The sequence below is a fragment of the Gopherus flavomarginatus genome, chromosome 3 (genome assembly GCF_025201925.1).
Source record: "Gopherus flavomarginatus isolate rGopFla2 chromosome 3, rGopFla2.mat.asm, whole genome shotgun sequence".
NCBI lineage: Eukaryota > Metazoa > Chordata > Testudines > Testudinidae > Gopherus > Gopherus flavomarginatus.
This window is the reverse complement of record NC_066619.1, coordinates 104,283,588-104,303,895: the sequence shown is the minus strand read 5'-3', so window position 1 is coordinate 104,303,895 and position 20,308 is coordinate 104,283,588. Positions and strand designations below refer to the sequence as shown.

The window sequence follows — 20,308 nt, the reverse complement described above, 5'->3', positions numbered from 1 at the left end:
TTTGGTTTGTAGATTTCACTTTAAAAACATGTTATTCATATCCCATTTATTGGCATGATCACTCAGCACAAGGATCCTGTACATCAGTGAGATGAGCACAAATGAACAAAGAATACAAACTAGAGCCTTGTCTGACCATGCTGGAAGACAGGAGGCAATGGATATAGTTTAATTAAGTTGGAAGTTTATTCTCTTAAAATATCTGGCAATACCTGGCAATGAATTTTACAGTGCAGGACATCATCATTCCTTAATCATTTCTACATGATCTGCAACCTGGTCCTAGCCATGCCAGTGCTGGTACCCCACTGCCCACCCATTGTCTGAGCTAAAAGGGGGCTCTAAAAGGAAGGAGTTGGCTCGCTGCTGTGCCAGATGTAGAAGCCCCAACCTCCTGTTCCTCAGCTCCCTTAATGAATGCTTTCTTTCAAATCCTTTTCCAGTCCATTTTCTCTGATAACTATATCCCTTCGTAAGAAGTATCTGAACTGGACAACTTCCATGGGTTTTTATGTACTAAGTTACAATGTTAGAACCTAACTCCCGAGTCCCAGACTTGCTGTGGGGAAGGCAACCCATCCGCAGTCTCAAAGGGAAAAAAGGGTGACTAGCATAAAGCCCAGAGTGGCTCATGAGGAAAATGGTCCTTTTGCAAATTTGATGGGTGGGTGGATGGGTGAGTGGTGCCAGCCCAATCCAGGTAAGAGAAGATTCTCTGGGGCTGATTGGTGAGTTATAAATACCCCACTCCACTCCATTCTTCTGGTGAGCAAGAAGAAATTCCTCTTTCCCCTGATCTCATCCAGTTGCTTCCTGCTCTTTCTTAGGTTCATAGATTCAAAGGTCATAAGAGGGACCATTCTGATCATCTAGTCTGACCTGCCGTATAACACAAACCATAGAAATTCTCCAAAATAACTCCTAAAATAGATCTTTTAGAAAAATAACCTGTTGTTCTGCTTGCTGGACTCTTGGTCTGCATGAAAACTGATTGAGACATGATCCTATCAGTAGATATCTGCATAAAATTTACTTTGGTATATAGAGTGCATAGCCTCATGATGTCAAGTATCAGAGGGGTAGCCATGTTAGTCTGGATCTGTAAAAGCAGCAAAGAATCCTGTGGCACCTTATAGACTAACAGACGTTTTGGAGCATGAGCTTTCGTGGGTGAAGTGGGTATTCACCCACGGTAGCCTCATGATGACCGCACAAATTAGACTTTCAATTTCGATCTGTTACATAAGCTGGTATGGTGCTAGAAATCCATCTCACATTAACAATGAAAATGTGCTGGCAATATGCTAAAAATGCCCAGCAGGCCCATTTCTGAATAGACGTCTGTATTTACTCTAAATGTGTGTCTACTGGAAATGTTTCAGAGTCATGAAGGGATGAGTGCTCAAGAAGTTCAATCAGTTGCCAGTTTGCCTTTCTTAGCTCATCATACAGTGATTCAGTAATAGCAGTTTCATAAAGAAGTATAGTAGTATTTCTTTCCATAGGGAATGTACAGATTTTGTCTAAAATTTCACTGTATTTCTCCTAGTCCCTCTGTGTGTTTTTTTTTTTGTAGTATCAGGTTTCAGATGGTGCTACTCTTAATCTATATTTCTAGTGACTGATATTTAAATTTGGCTTCTTCCTTTCCTAGCAAATTACAACCTAATGTACAATGTACTAATAACTATCTGATTTAGTTTAGGTGATAGAGGAGTAAGCTGTCAGGTTTGGGATCAAAAGGTCTATATTCCCTCATTCTTGTTTGCCATTCTCCCACATCCTGTTTTGAGTAGCTATCCAGTTATGTATTTCCACTTTGCCTATCATATAGATATTTTTAATATGCAGAAGTATCTGGGCAAAGACTAGAGACTAGCCATGCACTCAGACACTCTGAAGATGGGTACAACTGAGAACCTAGATGGAAAGAGAGAGAGTAGCTGACTATTTGTCCATTTTCCTTCCACTAGCTTTACTTATTTTGAATGCTTTAGGGAAACATCTTTGGGTGAAGAGAGCCAGCGAGGCCAAGAAAGCCAGAGAGGCCATGTTTAGGCTATTTTATTGGGGGATGGCCTGTGCAAAGAGGTGTGCTTTGCATTGTGATGTAATGTCTTTAGTCAGCATGGTTCAATTCAGTAGGACTACTTGTTTCCTTAAAATTAGGCATGTGTTCAATTACTTTGCTTAATCCAGTATTCGAGGCATGGGCTCATCCCACTCTAGGCTCCCAGCTCCTCAGCTGTCACTTCTCTTGGGCAGAGACCCACATCTCTCTCCCTCCTGAACCACGGTTTTCCAGGCACAGACCTCTGCCTACACTTTGATATTCTTAGCAAGTTTGACTGCCTAAACAGGCCAGTTCTGCGCTTTGCTTTCTTTTCAGAAGGCTATGAACAATGTAATTGTCAATAGTTACAAGTTACTACACAGCTTGCTATAAGCAAGCACATTTGTTCTTCAGGTGAAAGTATTACAGAGAAAACACATTGAAACAATAAGGAATCTACAGTTTACCAGAGATCACAAAGGCTCTGGTAGGACTCAGTCATTCAAACTTCATATAGGATTTTTTCTGTGGTTACCAGTTCAGAACAGCCTTAGCTCAAAACAAGCACCTGCTGGAGTAGATCAGTCTCCTTTATACAGCTTGGGCCCTTGATCTTGACCTCGTGTGACAGGTAATCAGCAGACAAAAGCCCACCCCTCAGAGCATAGCTTAAAAAGACTAGCTGTTTGCATAACCTGGGGTGGAGAATTTGCATGCACCACCCCCTAGATATTTTCCAGGAAATTGACTTCATCTGTATTGTCCAAAAACTATCATTCTTGTCTGACACATTGTTCAGTATAGTCCTTTGATCATCCAGGTCCACAATAATAGATAACCTTTGCATTTAATACAATGGACTCCAAAGATACGTAAACTTAATTCAATAAGATTTTTCTAGGACATTGCAGGAAATTACCATATCTGTCATTGGGAGTTCCACCAGAGAATTTTGCCCTGTAGCTGTAGCATCCCTGTGGCATGTAGAGGACTAGGATTGGGGATTTCATAATCTAATAGTTAATTTCTACCTCTTACTTCTATAATACTATCAAAACTTTCCTTCTTTCTATAGGTTGTGTCAATTCTAGACAGATAAAGGCACATCCTCTCCCAAAACCTACCACATCTGCAAAAACTCAGCAGAAACCACCTAATTATCAAGCCACATCAGTAGCTTTTGTGAAGACTGCTAATGCTTGTAAGTAAAAATGTGTGCACATACTTGTTAAGCATGTTAATAGTCCATAACGTTTTTATTAGGATATGCACAGGAATGATGTGTAAATTGTTTCATGTAATTTTTGTGTTCATGTGTACTCAGTATATTCTTTTTAATCACTTTTGACCTTCCTTCCCATTTACCTACCTTCCTTTTGCATTCTCCAGGTGCTTACTCTGTCAAGAGAACTAAAGCTGAGTGATAATCAATAGATGCTGACCTAAAAATTAAAAAGAAACAGTAGCTCAAAGTGTCAAACTGGAACAATGCAGATTAGAGAATTTGAAGATAATTTAAAATAGGGATAATTTAATTAATAGGGAAGAACAGCAAGACACAAACAATTTTTTTTTAAATTAACCCCCCAACTGTAATTTCTAAGCCCATTACTTCCTCGGTTTCTTTTGTTTTACGTAATAAGTATATGTTCTCTGATCAGATCTAGTGTGAGGACTGATTCTGGAAGGTAACAAACACCTTTGGAGAGGTACTGAGAGCCCTTGACTCTCATTGCAGTTCCTCTCATGTGAAAATGGTGAGATCTTTAATAACCAAAATAGTCAGGACTGTGGGTTTGTATCTCATCTGCAAGACATCAGTGCTAGCCTCACAATGCTTCTTTACAGTGTGTTTGGGCATTAGGACAGTCCCGATTTAGAAGGGGAATGGCTTCTTGTAAATTGCCAGTACCGCTTCCTGCAACACATTTTGGCTTTATTTGGAGGCCTCCAATAAATATTGTCAGGACTGACTCTACCATGGAAGATTTAACAACATCACAGCCTGATATAACATGGTTACGTTTCATCCTGAATGAACAAAATGATTTGGGAAATGCTAGGTAGAAATCAATGTTTTGCAGTGGATAAACAGATCACCTTCCTTTAAAAATAAGTGGTCACTTTTCAGAAACCCATTCTATGACAGTGGTTTTAATAAACACCTTTTAAAATGTTAAAAAAAATGCAAGAGAATGAATTTCCTGGATACAAAAAGAGCATTTCTTGCGAGTATTAAAAGACTTTTCTGAGCCTAACAGCATGGACCTCAATTAAAGGCAAGTGAAATGTAAATAGGTCAGTCAAGAGATCCATAAAACTGAACAAGGGTATGTAACATGCAAACAGAACAGAGATATCCTGGGGATATTTACGATTCCACAGATTTATAACTGAAAAATTGAGAGTAAGATTGTTTCCTGTGCTCATCCAAAGTAGCAGAGAAAATTGCATGTTTTGGTGAATGTTGTTTCTGCTGTGAACATTATTTAACAAACACAGCAATGATCTGTGCAGATAATTATAAGGAGTGGTTTTAGTGAAGTATTTTTATTGAATTTTTAGCCAGGTGAGGACATCTGAATAAATCAAATCCGTTTTCTCTGCTCATAATGCCCTGGGTTAGCTCCTTCCAGTTCCTGACCAGCCAAAGGAGAATCTGCCTTCAAAAAAATCTATCCAAGGTGGTACATTGAATGATGGGACAAGAGTTTGGGAATTTATTCATTGCTGTGTGAATGCTCATTTAGTGTAGATATGATCAATAAAGCTCTGTCTTGCAACTCATTGTTGAGCATCGGTACCTTGTATTAATGTGCTCCCTAATAACCAGGACATGCAACTATTTATGTGTTGGTTGAGTGCATAACTATTTACATAACTTGTGTCTAAAATGGAAATATAGCAGGCATTTGCTCTCTTAATATTCTCTTGAAATGAATACTTGCAGCTATGGTCCATTTGAATCTCTATCTGACGATATTGTGTTCTATGTACAAATACAATCAGCGTATCTGTGCTGGTAGTGGCGTTATAGTTTCAGTGTTCAACCACTTTTGCTTTTCTGAAAGATGCTAATAATGTATTTAGGAGGTGTATGACATTGTATAGATTAAAAGGCTTTCTAGGGAGTGGCCTTTTGACTGACAAATGTTTGATTATTTTTTAATGTATAGCGAGTATAATGCAACTGGTCTGTTAGCAGCTGTAGTGACAGAAAAAAATAATGTAATTCAATTAATAATTGCACCACTCACCAAGACAGCAAAAAGTTTGATTTGAATATTTGTCAAAAATGTTATTCCATTGGAATGTCTGATATATTAGAGATAGAAAAGACCTGTTAAAGCCATGTAATCTATCCTTCTACTAATGTGGGAATATTATATTCTAGTTCTGTGTTTAGGCTAGTTTTAGAGATTAAGTACCAGCATTTTCTTCCTGCCTTCAGCGGTCCCCGTCCCTCCCTCCCGCCCCACCCTTTTTTTTGACCTGTAAAACTGTCAGCATAGTTATTTATACCTAGGGTGACCAGATGTCCCATTTTTAAAGGGACAGTCCTGTTTTTCGGGACTTTTTCTTATATAGGTGCCTATTTCCCTCCACTCCCTGCCCCGTTTTTTCACAGTTGCTATCTGGTCACTCTATTTATACTTGCATTAAGGTTGCATAGATTTCTAACTATCTAATTGCTCTTGCAGGTCAGGTACTCAGACATACGTATGACAATGTTTGTGTCCAAATAATTGCGTGCACACAAATAATTATGGCACAAGATTATGCCTGCAACTACTTGCCCCCATAATTTGCAATCATAAAAAAGGAGGCCAACTTTTGAAAATCTGGTGCTACTGGCAAGATCTTGATACGTAGAACCACCAAATATATTTTTTCTGTATGCGGCTGCTGGGTTTGTTAGTTTGCTTTTACATTAAAGGCAATTGGGAAGAATCCTGCCCTAACCAGAGGTAAACTAAATACCTTACCAGGTCTTTTTCATCTATAATTTCTGTAATTCTGATTATTTACAGTGTGGCCAAATGGAAATATTGCTTCATCTTTTCCTCATATGTTGCTCTCTATTACCAAACAAACAGACTTTCACATAGCTCTGAGATTCCAGAATAATTTCTCTTTTACCCAGGCACTGTCTCCAAGCAACCTTGCAAAAGTACATTTCAAGCTTTTGAGGAAACAGTAAATTGGGTAAGTGTCTGCATTAGCTCCCTAGCTGTATATGGAACATGCAGGTGTTTCAGAATTTAGAAATCTATTTTTCATACTAACCACAAATCCAGACTTTACAAATAAAGGATCTTGCCGGCGCAAAATATTCCACCTTCTGGACTGGGCCTTAGTAACCCAGAGCCAAATTCATCAAAGTAATAACTGCTTGATGTATTTATTAACCTTTTTTAGAAAAGTCATTGTACTTTGTTTAATCCAGTCATTTGAATCTGTTTTCTAATGTGAACAAATTTCTATTAATGATTTATCTGCTGCATGAATAGCAAAATGATATTTTTATAGCTATATTTTGAAAAAGAGAACTGGAGAGCTTTTATGAGACTCTTTTTTAAAATTAAGTTATTAGATAATAAAAAGACACTCTGTATTCTGCAGGCAAAGAGTTTTATTGGCATTCAGATGGAGACATTTGTGGAAGAGATGGGGATTGAAGCCCATCTATGGCTACCTTGGATGACAACTCAAGATGTTTTTTAAAATAAAAATAACACAGTGAAGTTTAGTACATTCCTAAGGGAAACATTTTTTCTTCAGAAACTGTTATCATGAAGGCTGTGGTACCAGAAAGCATTGTTGTGCAGGCAATTTGTGGGTATATAAAGCCAAATCTCTGCCCATACAGGCCAATGCTGTGCAAATGTCATAAGACTGTATACATTGAGTTTTCCTGTCTCCTGTACTTTTACTACATAGAGGACTATCTGGCCCTATGTCTGCAAACCATAGGAAGCACTTAAAAAATGAGGGGTAGTTGGTCACTTTCTTCAGTGTGTTCCAGGCTGTTTCCAGCTTGGGAGAGCTAAGCAGAACCAAAACATTCCAGATCTGGAATTGTTATCATTATTATTATTATTCTGAGAGTTGTATTGATAAAGTGAGCCGGCTAATAAGGATGTGGCTGATCAGAATGCTAGATCCTCAATCCTTCTGACCAGCCGGCTAAGCCCCAGATTTTTGTGGCCAGCTAACCCAAAATCCAGGTGGTTAAAATTAAGTAATACATCATTCTGATGCCTCAGATTGGAAATGGAAGAGGAGAAATAGACTGTCCCTTTGCATTAAAGTCTCTTCTCGCTTTGCTTGCCAGTGAAACAGAAGAAAATGTTCTTCTCTTTGGTACCTGAATCTGATTTGTTTATTTTACTATTTGGAATGGACAGGAGTTAGCTGTCCACTAGAGAATGCATTGTATTTGTCTGCTGTTCCTTGTAATAGCATGTTACTTTAATTTGTTTTTAGGATAATAAATGTGAGAGTGACCTCTCAGTTTGGCTGCTTCTTCCTGATGAACTGTGGCTATGCATCTTCTCATTGTTTTCCCATAAAGAGCTTTCTCAGGTTGCTCAAGTCTGCCACCGTTTCCACCAGCTTGCGAGGGATGAGTCCTTTTGTAAGTACATTAAAATACCTAGCTAGTAATGGTCAGTAAGCAGAAAGAAAGGAAGGTCTCCAAGATAACTAAGAATGCCAGTATAAAGGAAATCTCTAGTGTAATATCAAAAATATCCTAGGATTCAAGATATAGGCAACAGGAATAGCAGCAGGAACAGACATTCCTGTGTTGAACTACATAGAGGAGTGAATCACTAAAAATGTATATTAAAATGTTTAAAATAAAAAAAATGAATAATTACCAATCAGTTTGGAAGATGTCTGTTTCCTACAAAGTTGAATTGAAAGAATTGGCTTCAGCTTCATCATGCTACGTTGCAAACTATAAATTTACAAGTGTAAAGAAAACTATGAAGGCACTGGAAATTAGGAAACTTTGGAGTTATAAATTAAGATCTACAATTGAAAAGAAAATAGTTTGATTTAACAATGATTAAATCAATTGCTAAGTTAAATCAGTTGTTTAAAAAACTTGATAATTTAGAATTGATTCAAATTGCTTTCTAATGGTGCTGCTGTCTCTCAGTCCTACTGTACTTTGAATTACATTGAATCCTTGCTTTGAAGTGTCATCAAAATGGCATCTTTTCCTGAAAAAAACAGACTCATTCACTGAATATGTACATTGAAATTAGAGATTGGATATTAAACCAAAACCCTGAATTGGAACAACCCAAACAAGTTCCCCAGAAAAATAATTGAACAGATCCTCAAGGAATCCATTTTGAAGCAGCAGGAGGAGAGAAAGGTGATCAGGAACAGTCAACATGGATTCACCAAGGGGAAGTCATGCCTGACCAACCTGATTGACTTCTGTAATGAGATACTGGCTCTGTGGATATGGGGAATGTGGTGGACATGGTATCCCTTGACTTTAGCAAAGCTTTTAATATGGTCTCCTACAGTATTCTTTCCAGCAAGTTAAAGTAGTATGGATTGGATTAATGGACTATAAGGTGGATAGAAAGCTGGCTAGATTGTCGGGCTCAACAGGTAGTGATCAACGGCTCGATGTCTAGTTGGCAGCCGGTATCAAGCGGAGTGCCCCAGGGATTGGTCTTGGGGCCAGTTTTGTTCAACATCTTCATTAATGATCTGGAGGATGGGATGGATTGCACCCTTATTAGGTTCGCGAATGATATTAAGCTTGGGAAAGAGGTAGATATGCTGGAAGGTAGGGATAGGGTGCAGAATGACCTAGACAAATTGGAGGATTGAGCCCAGAAGAAATCTGATGAGGTTCAACAAGGACAAGTGCAGAGTCCTGTTCTTAGGATGGAAGAATCCCAGGCACTGCTGCAGGCTGGGAACCGACTGGTTAAGTGGTAGTTCTGCAGAAAAGGACCTGGGGATTACAGTGGATGAGAAGCTGGATATGAGTTAACGGTGTGCCCTTGTTGCCAAGAAGGCTAATGGCATATTGGGCTGCATTAGTAGCAGCATTGCCAGCAGATCGAGGGAAGATCTATTTGGCACTGGTGAGGCCACATCTGGAGTATTGTGTCCAGTTTTGGGCCCCCTGCTACAGAAAGGATGTGGACAAATTGGGGAGAGGCCAGCAAAGGGCAACGGAAATGATTAGGTGACTGGGGCACATGACTTATGAGGAGACGCCGAGGGAGCTGGGCTTATTTAGTCTGTAGAAGAGAAGAGTGAGGGGGGATTTGATAGCAGCCTTCAACTACTTGAAGGGGGGTTCCAAAGAGAATGGAGCTCGGCTGTTTTCAGTGGTGGTAGATGGTGGAACAAGGAGCAATGATCTGAAGTTGCAGTGAGGGAGGTCTAAGTTGGACATTAGGAAAACCTGTTTCACTAGGAGGGTGGTGAAGAACTGGAATGGGTTACCTAGGAAGATGGTAGACTCTCCATCCTTAGAGGGTTTTAAGGCCCGGCTTGACAGAGCCCTGGCTCAGATGATTTAGTTGGGGATGGTCCTGCTTTGAGCAGAGGGTTGGACTGAATGACCTCCTGAGGTCTCTTCCAACCCTAATCTTCTATGATTCTATGCCCTTACTTGCAATTCGTGGTTAAAGTGTAATTGTGGCCCTACCTGTTTGCACCAGTTATCCCTTTTATTTCGGTAGTTTGTTTGCAGAATACACCATATTCACACACAAAAGAGACTTTTGACATGCTCTGTTTGATTTTGGACATTTAAATTCCGCCTTGGCCTGCCAGATGTTCTTAACCACTATGAAAAAGACAATATCATTCCATAATTCCATTTGGAATTTCTCCAAGCAGAGGGGTAACTATAATGTTACTGGACAAGATGCTCAATAAAAAAACAGAGGGAAATTTTTCAGTTTCACAAAATATTGTAATTCAAGTCAATGATAGCTTATGATGGAAGCTTTGTATGATATATTGAAAAACAACAACAAACTATTACTGTACTATTTTAAAAACATTTTTAAAATGCTTTGAAAAGTTATAACAAAAAAGAATAAAAAGGCAAAGATTTTCCAATACAATTTTATTCCTGATGTCAGCATCTTTATAATTTATTTTAATTCTCTGATTTAAAAAATGAGATGATGGTTTTTAATTTTGGGGTTATAATTGCCTTTTATTTGTGCTTTGTCCATGTCTGGGTTATAAATTATCCTGCTTGGAATTTTTCAATAGGGTAAGTACTCAAGAAATGTTTCCGTAAAGGAAAATTCTGTCATGCTTATCTTTGGTAACTTAGTTTCTGCAAGGTGCCCTCTCTGTCTCTAAGTTCACCTTGATATGCTATCCATGTTCTTGCTCCAGATACCATCATGACTCCTACGTTCAGTGATCCAAGCAAATTGTACTTGAGTTTATGCTCATACAAGAGTGTGAACAAAAATTGGTGAAATGGCATCTGTTTCAAACAGACAGCCTGAGCAAAATGTCATTAATAATGGATATTTGTATCCAAATGTCCTCAATGGTTCTAATTACATGATCACACTGTAAACAAGAAGATACTGGTAGTTAAGTACCATACATTTTGTAAGTTACTGTCTCTGGGCTAATTGCTACGGTCCTTACTCCATAAATAATATGGGCTGAATGAATGCAGTACCTTTAAAGCCCGTTGAGCTGCATCCATTTGCTCAGTGTAGAATTTGACCCTGTATGACTGTAGAGTGAAATGAGCTTTTTGTGGCTTTAGGGAAGTCCCTTTGGTTGGGATCTATGAAAGTCCCAGTTTAGCTCCATTGTGAGCCACAAAACTCACCTTCTCCAACCATTTTGTGTGGTGGAGTGCCCAATTCAGTCCCATGAAAAACATCTTAAGCACCTGAGCTGCCTGACTCTAGATGGCAGGTTCCCATCTGTGGATCATTAAGAAGAGCTAGGTGCCTTCCTGCAGCCCAGACTTAGGGGCCTATCTCTGGAAGAGGGGCAGGGCTTAGTTAGTGCACACACCCAACTCCTCAGCACCTCCCTTTGGCTGCTGGCTCCCTGCCTAATGCACTGGCTTTTGTGGATTACATTCTCAGGTGCCTATATATCACTGCTCATTGTTCAGGGAGCCTAGGCACCTAACTTGGCTTTGTGGATCACAGTGTTGTTCCTGTGTGGTGTGTGGGTTTTTGTTGTTTTGGTTTGTTTTTTGTTGCCTAAAAGTAAAGCACCATGATGCTCAGCATTGCAATGTCTAAATTCCTTCTTGGATCCCATCCATCATGTTTCTGTTTTTCCATCTGAGTAACGGGGATAATATGTAGGTATCACTTCCAAAGGTGTTTTGTGCATTAATTAGTTAATCTTTGTAAGGAGCTGCCCCACAGAAATATGATTACATTTCATTCACTGCTGACTAAGGCCTTATTTGAACCGGTGACCTGGATAGCTATGGAAAATTCTGTTTCCTGTTATCAATAGTAGTAGTTCATATCTGGATTTTTATATCCTTTAAACAAAGGAATCCCAGTCACACTCAAAATTTCCTTCAGGTAAAATAACTCATCCAGCATATTTTTTTATCCAAAAGCTAATCATATAGATACATAGTTAAAACAACAACAACAGAAAGCACTGAATGAACTAAATGCCAGACGTTTAACAAAGAAAGAGACTTCTAAAAAAAAGAACAAACTCAAGGCTGTGACTGGGGAGGCAAACAAAGCTGTAGGTCACCTGCTGTAGACGCCTGTGTCTCGGCTTATGTCACATTCCCACGGTGAACTCCAAGACAAATACTTACACCTTAAACAAACAAAGGTGGGCCATTAGACGTAGCTGAGTGTTGCGTTTCAGTGATGCTGAACAAATGTTCTAAGAACTAAGTGTATTGTTCTTTTAAAGAAGCAACAGCTGTCATGAATGGTCTGATGTTTATAACTATTGTGTAGCCATAGGGGCTTGCATTTCTAGATGAAGCCAGCAGTGCGTTCTGTAAAATCTTTCAGTTGTATTGTATGAGGTAAACTAAACTAACCAACTAGCCAGGAATCAGCTTAGTTTCTACTCTGGGTTTTTTCTTTGTGTGTTTGTTTTATCTTGTTATCTCTGGTGTGCATATCATCAGGAACTAAACTCTAGAAAGGAAAGTTGGAAAACATATTAGAAAGATTTTTCAACTCCACATGGCAAATACAAGTGGGAAAGTGTTTTAGAGGATGTGCAGTATATTTCCATACTCCCATGTATTTCAGCCATACTGTAGCATATGGTTTTACAAATATTAAAGCAGTGTAGGTCTTAATCAGTCTATTTTGCAGATTTTAGCAAGAGGAATTACATTGTTTTTCCGAGGCAAAAACATTTTCTTTTTGAGGCCTAGTCTACACTAATTTTAACTATATGGGTTTAGAAAATGATATAATATCATGGTAGAACCTCCCCCGCCCCCCACTGTAAATGCAATTATACCAGCATAAAGATGCTTATTTCTATACATTTATGGAAATAAACTGTCTGGCTATAAACACCTTTACACTGGTATAACTGCATTCACATAAGGGGATTGTACCACTTTATTGGTTTCTAAACCAACACAGTTATAGTAAACAAAAACTGTACCTAGACCAGCCATAAGAGAATTGTTTGCAAGTGTTCAAGTGACAAGTTGATATTGATAGAACAGGTTTACAGTAAAATGGGCAGTGGCCTTCTTCAGTCTCTGGTGAGGGGAGAGGGCATGCTGTGGATCAGAGGAGTAGTACCCTTATAGCACAGTGCTATGGAGATTCTGAGCTGCTCCACAGCCTACAGGTAAGGCTGTGGGCCCAAGGGATTGCTTGCTTTTACTAACAAACATCATGTATTTAAGGACTTATTCAGTACAGAAAGAAGAAAAGCCTAATATAAGAAGTTTTTCATCCAATATCCTAACAAAGAATAGATATACCTACTAATCAGGCTCATCAGAAATAATGATGTCATTTAGTGCTAAGCACAGACAACTATGTGTAGCTTTCTATGGACTCACAATTCATGGGCTGACCCAGACTCCCTTTGGCAGCAAGAGTGGGAAGCATTTCTCCAGTCAGTTTTTCCAACCCTACAGGTTAGGTCCCTGCAAATTGTAAATCCTGCCCTGCTTTTAGCTTCAGTTCTCAGCGCCATCTTCATATTTTTATCTGTAGTCGTCATCTTGGATATCAATCTATGCAGTACTTGTCCTGCCAATATGGTGTGTAGTTTGGATTATGTTTAAGTGTACACGAGTCAGTTTTGGTGTATTAAAACAACTTTACTGGGAGACAGGGTGCTGCTTGGAGCACCTGAATTTGATATAATGTTGACTGAATATTTAAAATAGCAGATTCATTTAGTGTGCTTGTATCTTTTCCCTTGATTTCTCTTTAGAACTAGTTGAAAAATGACCAGATACAAAGCTTTGCAAAACTTTGTTTATTTTTTATAAAGAGCTTCACATGAGCTCTTAGTGGATTTCTACCCTGCAATTAAAAACCTGCAGCTGGCCCTGCGAGGTTGGAGGGTCTAAGAGTTTGGGTTGCAGCTCGAGTCTGAAAGTCTGCCCACAATAAAACAGCCTTTTAGCCTGAGCCCCATGAGCCAGCTGGCACAGGCCAGCCGCAGGTGTCTAATTGCAGTGTAGACATACTGAGACTAAAATTTTGTGGGGAATAAATCTTTATCTGTGAGGTAGAAATGTCTGAAAATAAATAGTCAAGTAATAGTAATACCTATACATCCTCTGATTACATTAAATAGTTGCATATTTCCTTGACTTAGCAGACTGTAAGTGAATCTCTCAGTTAACATTGATGCATCATGATTTGCATTTGCTCAGGGTTAATATTATCTTCCACCATGAACATTTCATTTGTATAATATTTATGTCCCCTTTACTTGTATTGGAGCACTCAGGGTGAAGTGTGCTGAGCTCCTTCAACTTCCAAGGAAAACAATTGGTGCTGAGAGAGATCAGACCCTATGTTTACAAGTATGACTCAAATGGAGAGGCTTGAGAAGCTACTGTATATGTCAAAGGGCATTTATATTAGTGCAGTTTTGAATGAGGTACATCATGTATTGCAACGCATGAAAGGGAGTAAATCAGTCTAACGATCCTATGAAGGCTCTTCTGGTACTTAACGCAGAATCCCATTTGGACTTTTATTTCTTTTTTCCACAACCATTGTTTAATTTAAAAAAAGATGAAAGATTTTGATTAAGTGTTGTGTTGCTGTCTTCTCAGTTAGACTGTATAGGTTAGGGGAGTTTGATAGATAAATGATGGCTTTTGGCACACAGAAAGACCCTGAGCTGTTTCGCTGAAAGAAATATGGCTTTCCTGGTGTGAAATGGAAGGTTCTTGACCCTTTGTGAACTAACTTTTTGAAGTGTATGTTCTAAATTTTTATTGGGATTGTGATTGTTATTTATATAGCACCAGAGATGCGCATTGTACTTTATAGACAAGGTGTGTTGGGGGGAAAGACCTTGCTGGGATATCTTTTCAGTCTAATTGGAATCATATATTAAGCAAAGGGTTTTCAGTGAATGAACATGGACAGCTGAATTTATGCACATCAGTAATTCAGTTAGAACTATCATATGTCACTTCAACATTCAAGCACACAGTAAAATATATTATGTCAAATCTGGAGGACTCTGTGTTTGATCTATATTTAGGCAATTGAGTTATGTCAGTTTGGATTGAGTACAAACTAAATAACAATTTCAGGATTTGGCCCTAAATATATTCCTATCAAGCTTAGAAACTTTCTGTATTCTTGCACAGCTGTTGCTGTGGTCATAAAATTGTTTGTGGATAGTAGAGGCTCTACATTTTGTAAACAGTTTGTTCCTCCTACCTGCATCATTGACTAATGACACAATTAAGGCTTTGTGACCTCGCAAGTGTTTCTAATGTGATGTCACAACCACTGAGTTATAACTACTGAAAGAAAAAGGCTAACTATTAACGAGAGCTATTTACATCTCTTTTTCTATGTAATCAACAATGATGGCAAAAGTAAAATAGATGCCTATTTTTGGCTCACTCCTGTGAAATGCTGAGTACTCTCAGCTCCTGTTGACTTCAGGATCTAATGAAGTTTTGTGAAATTATTAGAAGTCTGTGCTTGGTTACTTAAGTTCACAACAACTAGAAAAAGCATTGGAAACTATGTCAATGAATCTTAATGCCAAAGGGTTAAATCAGTAAGACTCTGTTTGGCATATATCAGGTGACTGTTTAAAAAAAAAAAAGGTCCAGACTGCCAGGATTTCTGTCATAAAAACTCCGCCTACTACTAAAGAAAAGAAAAAGAAAGGAACATACTTCCTGCCCCTAGACAGCTCAGAAGAAATCTTATTAGTAATACAGATAGGATTTTAGAATACTTTTGCATAAAAACCGAAAGGAAAAATAGACCTGTGTTTTATGAACCCTAAAGGATTATGTTGGGACAAAGAGATGAAGAAAACACTTGATTCAGTAATGTAATCCAACTGTTATCCTGCATCTCATTTCTTTGGATTCTGTAGCAGAATGTCATTCAGCTTTGATTAGCGAGCCAGTCTTACCACCTAAAGCCACTGTCTGCAAAAGATTTAATTAGCTGTGTTCTTTACGTAAAGTTGTATCTTCTCTTATCCCTCATACAAAAAGAAAGAAAAGGCTTTATTTTGATCCCTTGTGTCCAGTTTCCTCTGGATCCTGTGGTGTACTTTTAGTCAAGTCAAGTCATATGCAGTCAGTCCGACTGTAGTGTATCCATCATCTAAGCATACAGAACATGTCCAAGGGGTCATGGGTTTGAGTTGTCTTTTATTTTAGAAGTGCTGTATATTGTATATCTATGGACAATTGAGGTTAAAGTAGCCAATTAGATTAGGATTTGAAATGTCTGTTAACAGCAGAGAACTTCTCACTGTTGAGGTGAAAGCCAAAATAAGTTTTTTTAAAAGTCAGTGAAAAGGGAAAGAAATTGCAGTGACCTATTTTGTTTTCTTGCCACACCCAGGGCTGTATAAAAGTTTATCCAGAAGCTCAGTTCCATTGTTGCGTTGCTATGGGCATTGCTATATAATGGTGTATCATACACAAATAAGGGAAATAAGTTTGTTATTTAAGGAGTCTTGAACCCCTGTAAGTTCAATTCTTCTGACAGTGGAAATCAAATTACTCTTCTTTGTAATAGAGCAATTTCATTTTAAGATGCCTTGGTGGTGGTGGTGGTTGTTTTATCTCATGTTTAGAATGCTAAAATCAGCTCAGGTTCCCTAAGGTTTGCTTTCTATTCAGATGCTCCCTTCGCCAAGTCACATGCACAGGTCACAAATCAATCACCCAAATCCTACGTATCCTGAAGGAGTCAGTTTGAGCTGCATCCTGAAACACACAAAAGAGATCAAGGAAAAAGAAAGAGTCTTAGCTGGAAGGAAAGAAATAAAGTGAAACCATGGGAAACAGGATTTTTTTTAACACAAGTTTTAGAAGCTTTTTAGCAAGAAAAGGCCCTGCTCAGATAAAATTCTTTGATACTATCAAGGCCACGTTCAGGAGGGAAGTTGAAATCTATTTGAACAAGGCTACAGGTATAATCCGAGAAAAAATATATTTAAAATCATGAGTTTATTATTGAGATTTTAATACACTCTTTTGTATTAGTCCAGATAAACTGTGTCTTGTTGAACAGGCTCAAGCAGTGCAGAACTAATGAGCTGACATCAAAGACATGGCTTTGGTAGTGAATAAAGATGACATGTAAAAGCAGCAAAGAATCCTGTGGCACCTTATAGACTAACAGACATTTTGGAGCATGAGCATGAGCTTTCGTGGGTGAATACCCACTTCATCAGATGCATGTAGTGGAAATTTCCAGGGGCAGGTATATATATGCAGGCATAAAGATGACATGAACATTATGATCTGATTCTGGGAACTAAGCAGAGTATGACTGAGAGTGAACTGTTCTTTACGCAAAGCCTGACATATCCTAGAGGAAATTGCTAATTTGCCTTAAGCTTTAGTTGGACTTACTTTTATCATAGTGTTTTTAAAAACTTTACAACAATAACAATAGCAAATATAGCTATATTTTTATGCATATAGTTTTCTCTACAAAGAAGTTTGTCCTCCTGCCAACCAAGAGTATAATTCTTCTCTTATTTACACTTTTGCGAATCAGGAGTAACTCTACTGAATAGAAGGAGTTATAATGATGTAAAATGGGTATGAGGTCAGATTCAGGCCACAAATTGTTAAATCATTGAAGTTCACACTAGTTTTACATTAAATGCTTACATTATGCAATATACTAAATGCTCTCAGTACCAATTGATTTCCTGGCAGCACCTTTGAAAGCGAGTCCCTGGGTGATTATGTACACCATTTCTATGAATAAGTATAATTTAGATGTCTCCCTTCCTACTAAACAGAGATGGTACAATATGATATGTACCCAACACAAGAGAAAAAGTCCTGATACTCTGGCAAATTGACAAAAAGCAGTCATGGTTCTGTCTACTACATTATAAGCAGTGTTGTTGTAGCCATGTTGGTCCCAGGGTATTATAGGGTCTAGGTGGGTGATATTAAAAGAAATTGGCCAATAAAATACTACTTCGCCCACTGGCTTTGTAACCACTTGATATAAAAAAAATTGTGCATTTTCAGTTCATACTATGGCTTTTTGAAAATTGCACTTTAATGATGGATGTTAGTGAAAACATTATGCAAACATACCCTGAAATTCAGTTATCCAACTGAGATCCATCAATAATTATATTCTAACATGTTAATCAAAACAATAGACAATGAATATGGGCTTGTATTTTGTGTTTGACCATTTTGGTAATTTGGCTGTCTTTTTCCAGGGAGGCAGATTCAGATTTTAGACTGCCATTGCTTAAATGATGAGTGGCTGATCCATCTGGGACTACACCATCCCCAGTGTTTCACTCTTTACCATTGCCATGATGAAACACAGAGCATTACTCATAAGGGGTTAATGAAGTTCTTTCAGCACTGCAGAGACTCTCTTAAGGTAACATCAGCCTGTGTTTAGAAGACAGCTTTACTTTCTGAGACATTTAGTATGACGCAATACTAATATATTTCAAATTTCTAAACATGTGCTCTGTCATATGCACAAACTGTAAAAGTAGCATCCCAGTAAAGAAGTATCTCATTCAACTGTCTACTTTTCTTACTAACTTTTCACAGTATTTTAAAAATGTCATGTTTGTCATGATGACCAATATTGTGTCCTTGATTCCTTGTGCTTCCCCACACCTGTCTGTTGTACCATTAGTTTCTCATCTTACTCTTCATTTGTAAGGTCTCTCACCAAAGGCTCTTCAGCAAAGAAAGCCCTCATGGGATAAGAGGAAATGTCCTCTCATGGATCAGTAATGGTTAAAAATCAGGAAACAAAGGGTAGGAATAAAAGGTCAGTTTTCACAGTGGGCAAGGACCTGTACCGGATCCAGTACTGTTCAACATATTCATTACATGCTCTGGAAAAAGGGGTCAACAGTGAAGTGGCTAAGTTTGCAGATGTCACAAAATTATTCAGGTTTGTAACTCTTCACAGTCCGCTTTGGACTTAACTAAGGGATCTCACAAAACTGGAGACTGGGCTACAAAATGGCAGATGAAAGTAATGCACATTGGAAAACATAATCCCAACTATACATACAAAATGATGGGGTCTAAATTAGATTGGAGTCCTCATGAATAGTTCTCTGAAAACATTCGCTCAAAGTGCTGCAGCAGTTAAAAAAGCGAACAGAATGTTAAAAATCACAAGTAAAGGGGTAGATAATAAGTATGGAAACAGTTTTGTCATGGTAGAATTAGGCAAAATTTATGGAACAGTCATGGTAAAAATGTACAAAATCAGGGTATGGTCACAACAACAAAAATATGTAACAATTTAATAATTAAATATTACAATGTAATATTTACACAAAAAACAAACATTATATATGTATTGGTTTTCATTTCCTTGTCAAAGTAAACTGTTTCAAAATTATATGCATATTGTGCAATAATTTTTCAAACAAAAATAATGAAAAACTACAAAAATAACTGATTCTTTTTAGTACAGTCCCTTTTGTAAACTGTTGTAATTTTGGTATAACAAGTTATGCAGAGACAGATTGTTGTTGGGTTTTTTTTTATGCGGCATCTGTTGTCCCCGCACACATTTTTATAAGATGAGAAGGAGTGTTTGTCATCCATGCTGTTGACTGGTACTGCTAAGCATCATAAGGCAAGTACTGACAGAGCTGAGAATTTGGCCATTGTGCTTCTCCAGAACTGGAAAACATCCTCGTTCCTCAATTCTGGAACTGCTCCACAGTAAGTCCAATATTCTGTCTGTGCTGGAATATTGTCTTCAAACAGTGGTATATTGTCAAATTCTGTGGTCTCACAAATGTCAGTGTTTTGCTTGATTTGGTTCAAATACACTGAAGTTAAGAACTGAAGAAAGTGGCAGCAGGTTGGTGAAAGCGAGAGCTTGAGTCAGTGTCCACGTATGACTTCATTTTCTTTGAGCTTTCTATGAGTGTTGTTTTTGCATTCCTGACCAGCCTTTGTACTGGACAGGCAGTTGAGCTGTAGGCAAGTCTACAGCTTGTGACATGAAGGGGTAAATTGTAACTTTGGCCTTTGGGTTGATGAATTTGGGGTCAACGAAGGATTGGTGGATAGCTGACACTTGTGCCCCCGTGTCTCTCCACGCAGTAACCTTCTTTCCGCCCACTCTCAAATTTTCCCTTCGCTCCAAGGGTATTTGAGAGGCATCTGGGCCTGGGGATCTTTGGTGTGATGGTGGTGTAATGAATTGCACTCGCATGGTGTTCTTGGGACAGTTGGCCTTGATATGTCCCAGTTCATTACACTTAAAGCATCTTCCATCTGATGGGTCACTGGGCCGAGGTGAGTTACTGGAGACTGGTGAGGTGGAAGAGTAGGGTGTCTGTGGCTTTACTTGGGTGGTATGTGGGGTCTTTGGCTGTCCTCGGTTGTAGGGTTTATGGTCTGTGTGCCCCTGGGGTAATCGTTCCCCTTGACAGTAGCTTTCTTGCTTTCTGCCAGTTCCATCCATTTGGCTCCAATCTCCCCCGCCTCAGCGAGATCTTTGGGTTTTCCATCTTGTATGTACCGTGTGATGTCTTCAGGAACACCATCCAAGAACTGCTCCATTT

At 38.5% G+C, this 20,308-nt stretch overlaps 1 protein-coding gene across 2 annotated transcripts in view; it reads left to right on the top strand.

The window, feature by feature from the left end:
* LOC127046695 (uncharacterized) overlaps nt 1–20,308 on the top strand; it is a 100,672-nt gene that overhangs the window by 19,106 nt on the left and 61,258 nt on the right. For both annotated transcript variants that reach the window (XM_050944133.1, XM_050944134.1), the window contains exons 5-8: nt 3,129–3,254; nt 6,198–6,259; nt 7,541–7,691; nt 17,969–18,138. In XM_050944133.1, coding sequence (XP_050800090.1) covers nt 3,129–3,254; nt 6,198–6,259; nt 7,541–7,691; nt 17,969–18,138 — 509 coding nt within the window. The remainder of the gene's footprint in view (nt 1–3,128; nt 3,255–6,197; nt 6,260–7,540; nt 7,692–17,968; nt 18,139–20,308) is intronic.